The sequence below is a fragment of the Palaemon carinicauda genome, chromosome 27 (assembly GCF_036898095.1).
Source record: "Palaemon carinicauda isolate YSFRI2023 chromosome 27, ASM3689809v2, whole genome shotgun sequence".
In the NCBI taxonomy this organism is placed as follows: Eukaryota; Metazoa; Arthropoda; class Malacostraca; order Decapoda; family Palaemonidae; genus Palaemon; species Palaemon carinicauda.
In genome coordinates, this window is record NC_090751.1 from 60252716 (window position 1) to 60269408 (window position 16693).

Below are 16693 nucleotides of genomic sequence, written 5' to 3' on the forward strand. Positions count from 1 at the left end.
CATAATTCTTAAAAATTTTCCTTACACTTTGTAGACGCAAAATGAAAATGTTCGGAAATTTTCGTTCACTTCGTAGGATCTTTTATATAATTGACTTTTCATTAATATAATAAGGGGTATATTTTGTTTTTAGTAGTGATTTCATTATTTAAATCATCAGTCGAACATAAAGAGCAATAAACGCCATTAGGTTGATGTATTAGGACTTGATAAAAAGAATTGAGCCCCTCACATGGCGAAACAAAACTCATATTACACTTAATAGAATTTGAATAGTTTATTAGAATTTTCCAGTACAACCAAAATGCCTGAATATGCCTGATATGTTTTACATGTATGGCACTTGATAACATGATAATATGATAGTTCATTTTGAATACTCTCCACATTCATGTTACATAGAAGAAGAGACGATAGTTTTCTATTTCTTCGCCAGATGGCAGTATTGTATTGCTATTGTGAAAGGTGAAGCTCGGAAGTAAACACGGCAATCATGGTGTTGGAAAGTACTATTATATGGTAAGAATTCATCTATTTTCATGATATTATATCGATGATTGTTGTAGTTTGTTACACTAGATATGATTAAGAACTAGGTAGTGGAATATTATCTTCTTGTAATGAAGAGTAAAGCATCCAGAACGCTTTCAAACTATGTGACTTTTCATGACAAGGCAATTTTGAACACAAGTGTACATTAGGGTAAGATGTTAGAATAATAGTATTTTGGTTTCATTGTGTTTACATATTTTTTCCGATATATTTATCATCTATCCAATTGAAAACCTTGTCATTGTTGTGCCTAATATCTATATTACCTTTTTATAAAGAAATCTCCTTTGTGATAGACGGTGGCAGTGGGGCCAAAGCTTATTATCAAGTTTGCCGGTAGGCTGTACGGTAAAGTTTTATTGTATTACAGGGTATCATTTCAAACAGAAAATATATGTTTTCCTGTAGTAAATAACGTGATTTAACTGAATTTGACCATTTCAACCGCAAACAAACAGAACAACCAGTTCGACTAACTTCAAGTAGCCGAACTGGTTGTTGTTGCGGTTGAAATGAACTTGAAACCCAGTTGGGAGCCTTTTTAGTTTATGGGGACAGGTCTTTGACCGGCCGAAAATCGAGGAAAAAAAGTTCGAAATTGGCTCTTTTTCACAGGAATGATCTGGGAATGAAATATTAAATTCACTAGTTTTGTAAATGCTTGTCCCAACAATCTACATACTAGGACCACTCTGGTCATGGATTTCGGAAACGTGCGAGAAAAAAAAAGTCCGAAATCGGCTCTTTTTCATGGGAATGATCACGGAATGGAATAATATTAAATTCACTAGTTTTGTAAATGCTTGTCCCAACAATCTACATACTAGGACCGTTCTGGTCATGGATGTTGGAAACGTGTGGGAAAAATGGACAATTAACCCAAAATTCCCCTCCTAACCTGGCCTACAAGCCATGTCCTTACCTTCCTCTTGACGTACCCGGGGGGGGGGGGGGGGGGGTGGGGGGGCTAACGCCCTCCTGCAACCCCTCAACCACTGTCGCTAACATACAAACCCAACCTAACTAGTAGTTCCCAGGTCACTACCCCTACCTGGGGGCAAGCCCCCGGACCCTCTTCGTAAGTCTCTCTCCTACACAAAAAAAGGTATGGGCAGCACTCAAAATTATATCTAACCACATTGTCATAATGAAAACGTTACTCAGGCTTAACTTAATATTCGATGTTGCTAAAACCAAAATCCTCCGGTTCTTGTGCCTTCAACCTCTTGCGGGGTGGAGGATTAGGAGGAGGACTTGAATTTTCGCGACTAGTGGAAGGTCGGGCGTCGTTTGCGGAAGAACGGCTGCTGGATGGCCGAACGTTAGTAGCGTTAGTGGGAGGACGGATTGTGGAGGGAGGAGATTCAGGAATCGGCAAGAAGAGAGGATTGGCTTTGAGTGGGTAAACGCGCTTGATGAGCTGTAAAAATGCCCTGAATGGACATACGGACTTCGCTATATATCCCTTCCTGATACAGTACTCCGCGAAATAGCTGTTGTACTGTACAACGATTCCTGGGTACCGAATCTTGGTAGCAAGCGTTTTGAGAACCCGCCATTGCGATTCTATATTGTTCGTATGTACGGTCGGGTCATTAGGATCAACGAAGTTAACACTGTGGTTGACTGTAAAATGTTTAAAATCATGGTCTTTGACCCTGGCGTATCCTTTCCAGCAATCGGAAATGATAGTGGTCCCGGGAAGAACGTGCTCTTGGAGCTTCGAGATCAACGTTTGCGCGTTACGTTCCTTAACCACTTTGAAAAAGGTCTCACGTGTTTCCCGGTCAATGCCCCCAAAGACCCAGGTTCCTTTGACTTTATGCCCGATGTTATACTTCCTCTTGCCGAACTTGCTCTCGTCCACTTCCACAATGTGCCCTGGTCCGCCAATTTTCTTATTGTCCAAAATCAACACTTGTTCACACACTTCTCGGCAAAAGTTGTACCAGTTAACAAGAGTGTGAGAAGCAAGCAGTTCGCATTGTGAACTTTCGGCGACACTGGCGGTTCCTCCATCTCAAAAAATACCTGTATTGCCCATTGTGCACATTGCGGCCATCACGCATGAGGGCCACATCACCAATTTGACACTTTTCACAAGGACCCCTAAAATCCCCTAAGAGGCCTTCCCGAAATAAATGATGAAAGAATTCGGGGGTAACGAGTAAAATCACCTAGATGTATATGCAGTACCTTAGAGTCTTAATCGAATCAATTTGATCAATATGAGTGATAAACTTAACAACATCGCTCAAAGAAGAACTGTACGAAACACGCCTATCCATCACGGTGGTTAGAGTCGGAAAGGGTCTACTCCAGGTCAATCTCGGGTCATGTGGGGGGGTATTAAAAATTTGAAATCACGCGGCCAACGAAAGGGTTATTGTTCCGTAACCGAAATACAAACCACGCTATTTACATGGGGTATTACTTTCGGCGTAGCTGAAATGGCGAGCCATTAGATTTTTAACGAGGGTTAACTACCCCCTCGCTAGCTAGCGAGGGGGTAGGGGAGAGGTAGCTAGCTACCCCTCCCCCCTCACACACCGGTGAACTGATTCACTTCGCTTTTGGCTCGGACGGTGGGCAGACGTCTCTGTCCCGTCCTCGCGTGGCAGCCATTAATGTTTTGTCTTTACTTAATTACTTACTTTTCTTATACTCAGTATATATGTAAACATTCCTATGTTTATGTATATATTTGAGTATAGAAATACAGTAAGTTTCCTTTTCAGTGTTTGTGCTGTGTGTGTGTAGTGTACAGCAACTTCTCCGTGTGGTTCCAGGCCCCCACGGTGACATTTCATGGGTCGCGATCTCTCCCTTGGTCCTTCGGTCCTCCCTTCGGCAGGCGCCGTGGGGAATCGTCATCGCTGGACTTTGTTTATTATTCTGTTTTCCCAGCCGTTCCTCCTTCCCTACGGGGAACTTGGACTATCAGGGTAGGGAACATGGGAGTTTAGTTTGACTACGGTCTCCCTCTCTCTCTCTCTCTCTCTCTCTCTCGAGGTCGTTTACCCTTTTATTACCACTACGTATTACGGTAGCTTCCTTCCCGTTGCGGGTTGAGTTGCTTCTCCGTTTATTTGGTCTCAATTATTTTAATTATTATTATTACTATCCAAGCTACAACCCTAGTTGGAAAAGCAAGATGCTATAAGCCCAGGGGTTCCAACAGGGAAAAATAGCCCAGTGAGGAAAGGAAATAAATAAATGAAGAGAACAAATTAACAATATATACTAAAAAAAGTAACGTCAAAACAGACATGTCATATATAAACTATTAACAACGTCAAAAACAGATATGAAATCTAATTGTATTTGTTAACTTTTCAGCCTCTGTGTAGAACGCTTCCCTTCGGGGTTCCTTCGTTCTTTTATTAGTGAACATTCTTAGATGAATTACATAATTATAATTGTTATAATTCTGTTATTACTACAGTTCTCCGCCTTCCCCCCTTCCCGTGAGTGTCAGTGGGGGAGGAGGGCGCATTCCTGGTGCGTAATTCTTATGTTCTTTTCCCCCGGGGGAATGAATGTTAACTAATTATTTATTTTATTTTCACAGTTAACTATCTAGTTTTTCGTTTGCCTAATGTGCCAACGAAGCAGAGCTGTCCTGTTTTGGCTTGGGTGGTCTGCTGTTGCCGCCTACTCTTTAGGACTTCGTTATGGGCGTGTTCCCTTCTCCTAGAAGTTCTCCCGTGACAACTGTCAGCCCCTTAGTTCATTTAGAATGCTCAGGAGGTTCGCCTCCATGGGTGGGTAACTTCCCTTCCGAGGGAGGTTCCCTTCCCAGGTATGAGTTTTTTTTTCCCCTTCAAGGGGGGGGGGGGAGACTTCTCTTACCTTGATAATTCCTGGTTGGTTTTTCCTGGTCCTCGGGCGGTTATGCTCTTGGTGCTGAGCGACCGCTTTTGTAACCATGCTCAAGGGGCTGAGCGGTTGCAAGACCGGACCTTGGAATTCGTGCGATTATGCTCTTGGTGCTGAGCGGTCGCACTTGCAGCTACGCTCAAGGGGCTGAGCAGCTGCAGGGACTCCTCTTCGGAGGACTCCCCTGCTGTTGTTGCTGATGTTGCTGAAGGCTTAGTTCCCCCCTCCGAACATCCTTCGAGGGGGCAGCTGAGTCCACCGGTCTCTCCTGCGAGAGTGTCTTCCCCTTGGGGGAGTTCACTAACAGAGACTCCTCTTCGGAGGACTGATGATGGTGCTCCTGTCCGTGGTCGTCTTCATCTTCAGCCGCAGAGGATCCTCCTCGACGAGAACAGACTGTTGCAGCTGCTTAGCTAGACCTTTCGGCAGATCGTTCGCGATCTCCGACACCTGTCAGACCTTTTTGTCTTCCATCTCCGTTCCTGGACGCAGATGCGCTGTGGGTGCCACTCCACCCCGTTTTCCAATGGGCACCGGTGCCTTTGGGGCAAAGGGCTTATCTCACAATGTGAGTAAGTCCCTTTAGTGCCAGGTTTTTACCTGTGCAACCTCGTTCTCCTGCGCGCTAGTTTGCAAATACTCTCCTGCTGTGGACCAGTCTTCTGCTGATTCAACACTCCAGCGATCTCCTGTAGCTGAGTCTCGCCGTAGATCTCCTGATTGCCAACGCTTCTGGGACCTTCTGTGCGGCTACGCGCCTTGTGCACCAACGGTCTCCTGAACGCCCACGATCGCCTGCTCGCCAGCGCACATCTGATCGTCCTTTTCTGATGTGCGCAATGCGCGCCAACGTTCGCCTGCTCGCCAGCGCACATCTGATCGTCCTTTTCTGATGTGCGCAATGCGTGCCAACGTTTGCCCTCGCACCCACGATCTCCGGATCTGGGCGCAAGCAGGGAGATTATTTCTTTGCTGAACTCCACGTTCACCTGCTCGCCAGCGCACATCTGCGCTCCCTTTCCTGAGGTGCGCAATGCGCGCCAACGTTCGCCCACGCGCCCACGATCTCCGGATCTGGGCGCAGGCAAGGAGTTTATTCCTTCGCCTCCTTGCCGACGATCTCTCTGGTTCTGCACCCTCGCTGATATCTTCTGGCCACGCAACTACGCGCCTATGATCTCCCGGTTCCTGCCTCGTCGCGCGCAGTTCAAGAAGTTCCTACGCTAGCGCACAGGCGCTCACAGGTTCTGGAGTTTCGCGCCAAGCACGCGCCAGTTCCAGCGCTCACACGCTCGCCAATGCGCCAGCATGCTTCCACATCACACCGCGCCGCCCAGGAGGCACCTAAGCTAGTGCACGGGCGCTCACAGGCACCCCTGGGCTCTCCTTGCGCACCAGCGATCTCCTAAGCGCCCGCGCGATTCTTCGCCTGCGCACAAGCGTTTTCAACGCGCCAACGCTTCAATCGTCGTAGGTTTCCTACGCGCCCACGCGTTACCTCTTCTGTACGCGATCGGTTGCTACGCGCCTTCGCCCGCCTACGAGCCATCGCTCGCTTACGCGCTATCGGTCTCCCGGCTGCCTGCTCTCGCCCTTACGACCACTCGCTTGCGCGCGAACCAACGATTTTCCATCGCGCGAGCGCCAGCGTGATTTCGTCCGCGATTCCCGTCGGGTTTCGCAACACGGGCAACCTGGCGAGTCTTCTGGAGCGCGTACTTTCAGATCATTGTCGGCATGATCTCTCACCTGTAGACGCAAAGCAGCGCACGTGCAGGAGCAGGAAGAAGCTTCAGAGAGGTCTGGGCAACATTCTTCTCCTTCTTTTCAGGCAAGCCCCATCATCTCTACTCCTCAGGATCACCTGATCCCCTTCCCTCCTGCGGGTCGCTGACACTGCGTCTGTCAGCCGGCAGCAGAGGAGGTACTTCAAGATTATGGGGAAGCCTGGTTTAGCTCTGCCTCTCCACCATTCCGTGGAAGGGATTCCAGGGGAATTTCTCTCGAAAAATTCTCCACCCGGCAGGGGACTTTCTCGGCTTCGGAGATCTTGAGCCAGATGAAGGCCGCAGAGTGTGCCATGCAGGCCACTTCGTGGCTGGTCGTCTGGCTTGGATCTCCGGGCATCCTGTTGTTATCCAAGGACTTGTCCAAGGGGAACACCAGGAAGGCCATGGAAACTTTCCTCCTCTCGGGCACGAACACCATCGTTTTCCGGCTCACCAAGTTTCGAACTTGTGGGCAAACTCGATGTTGGAGCATTGAGATGCAGTGACCGAGAGGTTCTTCTTGAAAGTCTCAACCATGGATATCGGCAAGCTCAGACACACTTCCACCTTTGGAAAGAGCTTGTTTTGAGCCCAAGGACGTGGTACGGTCAGCTGAGAGGTAGAGTATATCGGATCTCGATTCGCCCCTTCAAAGGTGCTCACATCCGCACCCTACAACCCTCCAGAGCCTCAGCAACAACAGCCGCATCGGCCTAGGACATCGGAGCCGGCTCCGACAGCAAAGACAAGGTGTCTAAACAGCAGCCCCCTCCTGTCAGGGACAAGAAGGACACGAAGTCCTCCTGGGGAGGCAATAATCCTAGAGGGAGCGGCCGCAGACGCTAGGATTGGCACCCCCCTGCCCCCAGTGGGGGGGATACCTAAAGTTGCGTGTTCAGGTGGCAGCAACTCGGGGCCTATTCCTGCACGATCTCCGTGATCAGCCAAGGATATTGCGTCCCGTTCATAACATCTCTACCTCCCCTGATAGCGTATCCAGTGCGCTGAGCCCCTATGCCATGGGATCGGCAAAGGGGTTAGCCCTTCGGGCAGAATTCAAGACCATACTCTAGAAGATGCTCTCCATAAGGTCGTCGACGGCTCCCCCTGGCTTCTTCAGTCGACTTTTTCTTGTAAAGAAGGCATCTGAAGGCTGGAGACCCGTCATCAGCTCTGAACAAACTTCGTTCAGCTTGGAACAGCAGAGTCGTTCAGACTTGCAGTGAGACTACAAGTCTTCAGGTGCACACTGGATCTGAAGGACGGGTACTTCCAAATCCCATTCCATCCGTCTTCCAGGAAGTACTTGAAATTCAGCCTAGACAACAAGGGCTACCAGTTCAAGGTGCTGTGTTTCGATCTCTCCACAGCACCGCAGGTGTTCACCCTGATATCTTCGTGGCCACACAGGATCGGCATCCGTCCCCTTCGCTATCTGGATGACTGGCTAACCCTGGCAGTCTCGGAATCGACCCTTCTTCGACACCGAGGCAAGCCTCTGGGACTTTGCCAAGATCTAGAGATCATGGTAAATCTCGAGAAGTCTTCTCTGCTTCCATCCCAACAACTGGGATATTTAGGCATGATGTTAGATACCAATCTCCACAATCCTTCCCATCAGTTGACAGGATAGCAAGGCTGAGGAGAGGCGCAGAACCTTTCCTCAGACGAGGAGAGCTTCCAACCCAATCTTGGTTACGTCTCCTAGGTCACCTTTTCCTCCCTGACCCGTCTAGTTCCAAACGGCCGCCTCAGGATGAGATCCCTGCAACGGCGGCTCAAGTCCCGGTGGAACCAAGGCAACCCTTGGGACCTGCGGAACGAATGGACCCGCAGTGGTGGTTGTCCTACGGGAATCTTTGAAGGGAGTGGATTTTCGCATCCTTCCCCCGCATTTGATGCTGTTCTCGGACGCGTCAAAAGAGGGGGGGGCACGTTCTGAACCAAAGGATCTCAGGCCTATGGTCAGAATCAGTAAGGTACGTCCACTTCAATCTGCTAGGAATGAAGGCCGTATATCTAGCCCTTCAATAGTTCCAACAACCCTGGCGGATCACTCCGTGAGCGACAACACCATGGTAGTGGCTTATTTCAACAAGCAGAGAGGTACCTTTCATAACAGCTTTCCCATCTTGCAGTAGAGATACTGAGATGAACCGTTTCCACTCGATACCACTATCTGCTCGCTTCATTCCGGGCAAACGAATGTGCTCTCCGCAGTCTGAGCAGAGCCTCGCAGATAGTGAGTGCCGAGTGGTCTTGGGGACCCCTAGTAGCCAACAAAGTCCTGACTTTGTGGTCCTGTTCGCGACAGCCTTCAACTTCAAGCTGCCGCTGTACTACTTCCCCAAGGCACTCTGGCAAGATGCCTTCCTACAACGGTGGGACAACATCGACGTCTACGCCTTCCCACCGTTCTGTCTGGTGAGAAGAGTGCTCAACAAGACCAGATTATCGGTCAACCTGTCGATGACTCTGATAGCTCCGCTACGGCATCATGCAGAGTGGTTCCCGGACCTTCTGGATCCCCTGACGGGACTCCCGAGAGAGCTTCCCCCACGACACGAGCTACTCGAGCAACCACACTGCAACATCTGCCACAGAGCCGTAGCATCGCTTCGGCTTCATGCCTGGAGTCTATCCAGCATTCTCTCTCAGAAGAGGAGTTCTGCAACGAGTTGCGGAGCGGATGTCTCAACACCTGCGAAAATCATCCGTAGGGGTCTACCGGGCCAAGTGGAGAGTCTTCTGTGGTTGGTGTTGTGGGAGAGGTATCTCTCCCCTTGATGCCACTATTCCAGCAATAGCGGAATTATTGTATACCTGCAGGAGGGAATGCGCCTTTCGCTCTCGGCGGTGAAAACCTATCGCTCAGCCTTAGCCTGGCCTGCAGGCTGAAGGAATAAACATTCCCTCCTCGCTGGTTCTTTCTTCACTTGTTCGAAGCTACGAACTTACCTGCCCCCAGTCGGAAGTGAGACCTCCTCCATGGAACATGGTTCGGGCTCTTAGGGCTCTCAAGAGGAGACCTTGTGAACCATTACGCCAGTCTTCTGATCGTCACCTGACTTAGAAGACGGTGCTCCTGCTCGCTCTGGCCTTGGCCAAGCGTGCCAGCGAACTTCGTGGTCTCTCGTACTCCGTTGCCCATTCAAGAGAAGAGGGGGAGGTAACGTTCAGGTTCGTCCCTGAGCTGGTCACTAGTCTCAAAATCTTGGAGCCCGGACCCTCGGTTCGACTCCTTTAAGATTTCGATTCTCCGTTCTGTAACAGATGACTCAGACCTTCTCCTACTATGCCCAGTAAGGAGTCGGAGGTGTTATCTTCAGAACAGCTGGAGTTCGTCCTCACGTGCAAGCCCTGTTTGGGAGCACAGGAAGGACGGAGAGGAGGGTCACCAAGAATACCTTTTCAGCCTGGATTCGTAGGGTCGTCCATCACGCCCTGAATCCAGACCCTCCTCCGTCACGTCGCCTTAGGGTGCGTGACGCCAGAGGCATCGCAACGTCCCTGGCCTTCAAGAGTAACTACTCTGTGACGCAGGTGCTACAAGCTGGAGTCTGGAGGCATCAAACAACCTTCACAGCCCACTACCTGCAGGACGTGACCCACAGGAGCTTCGATACGTTTTCTATCGGCCCTGTGGTGGCTACACCACAGCTGGTCTAAACTTCAGGCTCCTTAATGGACAGGTAGCAGAAGGTTGAGGGCATTGTTACCCGGTTTTAGTCTGCATGAATGAAAGAAGTTTGTCTGGCCCTTACTTCTTTCTTCATCCTCCCCTCTCTTGGGGAAAGCAGCATCCTGGGTTCTCTGCATAGCTGACCTCAAACCTCTGCAGGTACACCATGCTTCCTTGTGTTCCTAGTATTAAGGTAATACTGTCACGTCCCCCATACCCTGACGAGGTGGTATTGGGAACGTCCTAGCCTAGAATTCCGTCTAAGGGATTTCAGGTCAACTCCCTAGGACAAGTCACACTTCATCCCTCCACACACAAGCTTATGTAGGCCGTGCGTTCCTTGCGGAGCAAGGAACTTGCGAGGTGCAGGGGTTCTTTTTCTCGAAGTGCTGCTCACTCGGATTCTGAGTCCCCGGGCAAAGCCAAAGCCAGTAAGGCTGGGACTTTCCACTTCCTAAGGGGTAAGTCACCCCATGTAAATAGCATGGTTTGTATTTCGGTTACGGAACAAATGACAAATTCGGAGATAATTTGTATTTTTCCTAAGCATACAAACCTTAGCTATTTACACATATTTGCCCACCAGCCCTGTCCCCCAAGGCAAGTCCTACCTCTAAGGGAAGTGAATCAGTTCACCGGTGTGTGAGGGGGAAGGGGTAGCTAGCTACCTCTCTCCTACCCCCTCGCTAGCTAGCGAGAGGGTAGTTAACCCTCGTTAAAAATCTAATAGCTCGCCATTTCAGCTACGCCGAAAGTAATACCCCATGTAAATAGCTAAGGTTTGTATGGTTAGGAAAAATACAAATTATCTCCGAATTTGTCATGTTCGGTTGCTTTGTTTGACACTGGCTTTATCTACTGAAATATCTTGACTAGATGTTGGCTAACCTAACCTTTGTTTGTATATACAGTAAAACAAATTAGTATTCGGCATAATTTCGGGACGTGTCCCAACGAAATAACAATCTTAACAAGAGGTTAAAAATTAAGAATGTTGGAATTAGCTAAAACATAAGTCCGAACATCGATAACTGGTCAAGCTTGCAAGACCAGCTGATAAGCGAACCGAGCGCCGCCAAACGTGTGTTATTATAGTTAGGCAGGAAACAATGCTTGCGGGAAATTTTACGATTGAGTAGTTGAAGCGGACGACGCATTGTAACGACCTTTCCCTAACCTAACATTTCATTATAATTATCCTAAAAGTACCAAATGTCACTATAAATGACGTGTCCCTAAAAACTACAAACTTAACAAAGAGGTAAATATGTAGATTGACGGGACAGTATTAAATTGTAAAACCGAACGTTTCTTAGCCTGGGATGACACGGGCTCTATCTATCGGGAAAGTTGGAAACTAAGTAGGAGCTACCCGTGACTTGCTTTCGGACCGTGCTGAACTTGGAAAATATTGCCGTGGTAAAGGTAAATTATGATATTATTCAAAATGATAGAATAACATCATATGGTATGTTGGATAACATCATATGGTATGTTGGATCATTATAAAGAACATCTTCCCCATAATGAAAAACAATTTGGCTATTAATAAGAAAAATATTGCCTTGTCCTCAAAAACTACAGACACCCCACCAGTTGAATCACGTTATTTACTACATGAAAACATATATTTTCTATTAAAAATGTTTAAATATAATAGGTCTTGTTCCAATTCGGGGTTGCTTCGCTAACCAGAAAACATAAACATCAAGAACGTATGTACTGGCAAGCGGTAATGTTGAGCTGCGCACGCTAAAAAACTAGTAAAACTGACACATTAAAATTAAAGAAGTTAATGACTTACTTTTATGACCTGGATGACGAAACTTGTGGGTCACCGGTGTGTTGTGACTGTGACGTCTTAATTTCTGTATATCCATGTTGCTGTTTCTTCTTTGTCTTAGCTATCTTAGTTTCAGTACTGCACTTGGGACACTGTAAACGTTGGGCTATTACATTATGAGATTTAAGAAAATTATCAACATTGGATGACATATAAAAAAATTCACCGAAATGCTTTTAAGTATGGAAGACTGCAGTTGTTACAAGTTTCTATAACTTCCATCGTAAAATACGCCCAAAGAACTCACTTGAACTAACGACGACCTGACTAGGACAAAGGTTTCCACGGGAAAGGGTTTGTTGAAAGGTGGGGGTTGGGAAATAACCCCCTGTGCAAACTTTCCATACGTATGAACCAGAATGGGAAATTGTCCAGAGCAAGTATTTATGTGAAATCTGGGCATGACAAGGTAATAACAAAATGTATAAAAGTAATATAGAAAGATAAAATGGAATGTATGATAAATAATATTTAATGGGAATATAAAATGAGGTGATTTCATAAGTTATCGGATAATAAAACGTGTAATCCTTGGGTCAAATGAAATATGTATACGTGGGTATTACATAAAAGGAATAGTATAGCTGTACCGGATCAAGTAAAATACTTTAATAAACCGGGTGAAGTAGAATACTTGAATGTGGGGGTAAAATGATGTAGGGGGAAAATGGGGTTGGGTTATAACTTGGAGGAAAAATAACAGGAGATGCCCTGACCCGGATTAAGGGAAGCCAGGTTTTTACCCTTCGAACGGCCAGTTCTTGATCCTTCTAGTTAATCTCTGTCACTGTATTGGAATTTGTAGTCAGTTCTATTCAGACCTTTTTTTAGAGACGGTAACCCTTATTGTGCTTTCATTAGCGATGGCTCCTTCCTGTGCTGCTCTTGGTTGTACGAAAAAAAAATCAGTTGCCTGCCTTTAGGCAAAAATCAGTAACAACAGTTGTGAGATTATCACAAGCTGTGTTCAATGTCATCCAAAGACGGCTATAAAGGTCAACGACTTTACTGTAGTTCATTATTCCAAGGAGTTTGTAACTGATTCACCAATAAGTTGAGCAACAAGTTTAACTTTTTTTTTTTTTTTTTTAATAAAGTATTACAGGAAGGGTCCATCGGTAATAAAATAGCACAAGTAAATAGTTATCAGCTATAAATAAAGATCTGAGTAAAACAGACTAAGTACCAGTACGCTGTCGGAGGATTAACTTGGGATCGAGATTTGACAGTTTGAAGGGGTGAATCTGGCCAAACCCTGGCCTCACGGGTTCAGGAAAGAATTCTGAGTCAGGGCATCTCCAGTAGTATTAATCCTCCTAGGGTTATAAGAGAAGTAATCCTATTGGTGGAGGCGGAGTTTATGCGCAGGTGGGAGGAGTTTATACGCAGAAGATCGAAAACTGCTATGTACAAACGAAAGAACAAGAGCAACTACAACCGACCCGTAAAATGTCAACAAATAAATGAAAAATATGCCGTTAGTATAGGATATACAGTACTGTAGATAATTAGCGTATTTTTTCATCGTTTTATTATACATCCAATAAGGTAATGTATAGAGAAGAAAACGTTTGTTTTACCATTATATACTGTTTCCGTAGTATTTTTTCCCCACCCAAAACTCCGAGTTCCCACTGGGGTCCCCCATTATCGGTGGATATAGATATATATTTGTTCCGTAACCGAAATACAAACCACGCTATTTACAAAGGGTATTACTTTTAGCGTAGCTGAAATGGCGAGCCATTAGAATTTAACGAGGGTGTATTACCCCCGCGCTAGTTAGCGGGGGGGGGGTTAGGGGAGTGGTAGCTAGCTACCCCTCCCCCTCACACACAGGTGAATACAGTACTCACTTTCACTTTTGGCTCGGACTGTGACAGACGTCTCTGTCTTGGTCCTCGCTTGGCAGCCATTGTTTGTTTTGTCTTTACTTAATCGCTTAATTTTCATTTACTCAATATATATGTAAACATGTTTTCATGTTTGTATATATATTTGAGTAAAGAAATAAGTAAGTTGCCTTTCAGATGTGTGTGTGTGTAGTTTTGGGTGGCGATCGAGTTTGACTTATGTCTTTCTCTCTCTCTCTCTCTCTCTCTCTTGAGGTCGTTCACCCTTTTACTACGTGTTACTACGCCCTTGTAGCCTAGCTTCCTTTCCGTGTGGGGGGTTGCTACGCCGTACGTTTGTCTCAATTAGTTATGAATCTAATTGTAGTTGTTTTTTGTTTTTCAGCTTGTAGAACGATTTCTTTCGGGGTTTTCGTTCTTTCTTTAGTGTTCATTCTTTTTTAAATTACATAATTACATAGTTACATAATTATAATTGTTATAATTCTGTTTTGGTTACAGCTCTCCTTCCGCGAGTGTAAGTGGTTGTGAGGGCACGTGCCTGTTGTGTAATTCTTGTTCCTTTCCCTCGGGATTCCTCTTCGGAGCCTTCCCGGGGGAATGAATGTGTACTAATATTATTTGTTTTATTTTTTTACAGTTACCGATCTAGTTCGTTTCTGTAATATAGCAACGGTGTGAGCTGTCTGGTTCCTGGGGATTCGGCTGTTGCTGCCTCCCCCCTTGTATTTTCGTCAGGGGCGTGTCTCCTTCTACTGGTAGTACTCCCGTGACGACGGACAGCTCTCCAGTTCATTTTAGAACACTCAGGAGGCTTGCCTCTTTGGGCGGATAACTTTCCTTCCGAGGGAAGTTTTTCCTGTCCAGGCTTGAGTTTTTCCCCTTTTTGGGGGGTTCTTCTCTTGCCTTTTTTTCGTGCGACTATGCTCTTGGTGCTGAGCGGTTGCACCTGCAGTTTCGCTCAAGGGGCTGGGCAACTGCAGGAGCTCCTCTTCGGAGGATTGCTCCTTTTAGGTCACTGGCTGACCAGTCTCTTCCACGAAGTGTTTCTCTTTCGTTCGCGAGAGAGTACACTCATAGAGACTCCTCTTCGGAGGTTTCTTCTGTTGCTGTTGCTGTTGCTGTTGCTCTCCCTCGCCGTAAGGCCCACCGTCCGCCTCGTCGTAAGGGCCTCTCATCTCCCTATAAGGGTGCTTGAGGCGCCTTTTTGGATCTCCGTTTGCAGCCTACAACTCCTTTTTCTCGATCTTCTGCCTTGGTGCAGATGGACAGCAGTCTGATCTCGTCTTCCGACGGGCAACGGTCTTCCCGACGGACAACGGTCTTCCCGACGGACATCAGTCTCCCGGCGGACAACGATCCCTTCGGGGCAAAGGGTTGCCCCCACGGGGGTTCTTCCCTTGCGTGTCAGGGTTTCCCTGCGCGCCCTTCTGCTCATCAGCGCTCTCCTGTTCGTCAGCGCTTTCATGATGATCTTCCCTGCGGTTCCTGTTACGCGCCCACGTTCGCCCTCGCGATCTAGAACTTCGGTTCAGGTCGGGGTCAAGGACTCTTCTTCTATGCGCAGGCTTCCACGCGTAGCCTTCTGCTCATCAGCGATCTTCAGCCCGCCAGCGATCATCAGCTCGCCAGCGATCTCCGGATCGCCCACGTGTGTTACAGCCGGCACGCCAACGTTCTCCAACACTTCTGAAGGAACATGGTTCGCCAGCTACTAGCTCACCTGCGCATGCTGATCGCCATCGCGCGACCCTCAACTGCGGATGCTGATCGCCATCGCGCGACCCTCAACTGCGGATGCTGATCGCCATCGCGCGACCCTCAACTGCGGATGCTGATCGCCATCGCGCGACCCTCAACTGCGGATGCTGATCGCCCTCGCGCGACCCTCAACTGCGGATGCTGATCGCCCTCGCGCGACCCTCACCTGCGGATGCTGATCGCCATCGCGCGACCCTCACCTGCGGATGCTGATCGCCATCGCGAGACCCTCAACTGCGGATGCTGATCGCCATCGCGCGACCCTCAACTGCAGATGCTGATCGCCATCGCACGACCCTCAACTGCGGATGCTGATCGCCATCGCGCGACCGCACACCTGCGGATGCTGATCACCATCGCTCAACCCTGCGTATGCTGTTCGCCATCACGCGATCGCCCACCTGCAGATGCTGTTCGCCAACCTGCGCATGCTGATCGCCATCGCGCGACCCTGTCATGCTGATCACCATCACGCGACCCTGCGCATACTGATCACCATCGCGCGACCCTGCGCATACTGATTACCATCGCGCGACCCTGCGCATACTGATCACCATCGCGCGACCCTGCGCATACTGATCACCATCGCGCGACCCTGCGCATACTGATCACCATCGCGCGACCCGGTGCATGCTGATCACTGCTCGCGATCGCTCACCTTCGCATACTGCTCGCGATCGCTCACCTTCGCATACTGCTCGCCAACGCACGATCGCTCACCTGCGCATACTGCTCGACCATCGCGTCGGCATAACACAACGCGCCATCGCCAACCTGCGCGTTAGCGCTCACCAGCTCACCACCGATCGCTTGTTGATCCATATCGCCAGCGGTCCTCCTCGCCCACGCGGCAGCGCGTTTCCTCGCCATCGCGCTAACGCTTGCGTTCGCCGCCTCGGACTCGCTCTCATCCACCTGCCCACCCTCGCGACCGCCCGCCCGCCCGACCGCTCGCCCCGTGCAACCACGCGACCACTCGCCCACACGCCCACGTGCCTGCACGTCTACGCTCATGCTCTCCAATGTTCGCCCACGTGCGAACCAACGGTTTTTTCCATCGCGCGAACCTACAGTGTTTCTTCGCACAATTGTCGGCTTATTTCTTGCAGTATCCATTGCTCGTCTATGGGTTATCGCTCGCCGACCACCAGGAATTCCCGTCGCGCGAGCTCCAGGGCAATTGCGACCACGATTCCCAATGGGGTTTTCGCAGCATGACCAGCCTGGCGAGTTCTTCTGGAGCGTATTTTCAGAACACTGCCTCACCCCGTAAACACAGAGAATGGCACTTGCAAGAATAGGAGAAACTTAAGGGAGATCTGAGCAACACTCCTCTATTCCTGAACCTGGGTTA

The 16693-nt window shown here is 48.4% G+C and overlaps 1 protein-coding gene across 2 annotated transcripts in view; it reads left to right on the top strand.

Annotated features, from left to right (window-relative positions):
• Window positions 1–407: 407 nt before the first annotated feature.
• Window positions 408–16693, top strand: part of LOC137620739 (26S proteasome non-ATPase regulatory subunit 4-like) — a 109227-nt gene continuing 92941 nt past the window's right edge. For both annotated transcript variants that reach the window (XM_068351116.1, XM_068351117.1), the window contains exon 1: window positions 408–519. In XM_068351116.1, coding sequence (XP_068207217.1) covers window positions 494–519 — 26 coding nt within the window. In that variant the 5' untranslated portion in view covers window positions 408–493. The remainder of the gene's footprint in view (window positions 520–16693) is intronic.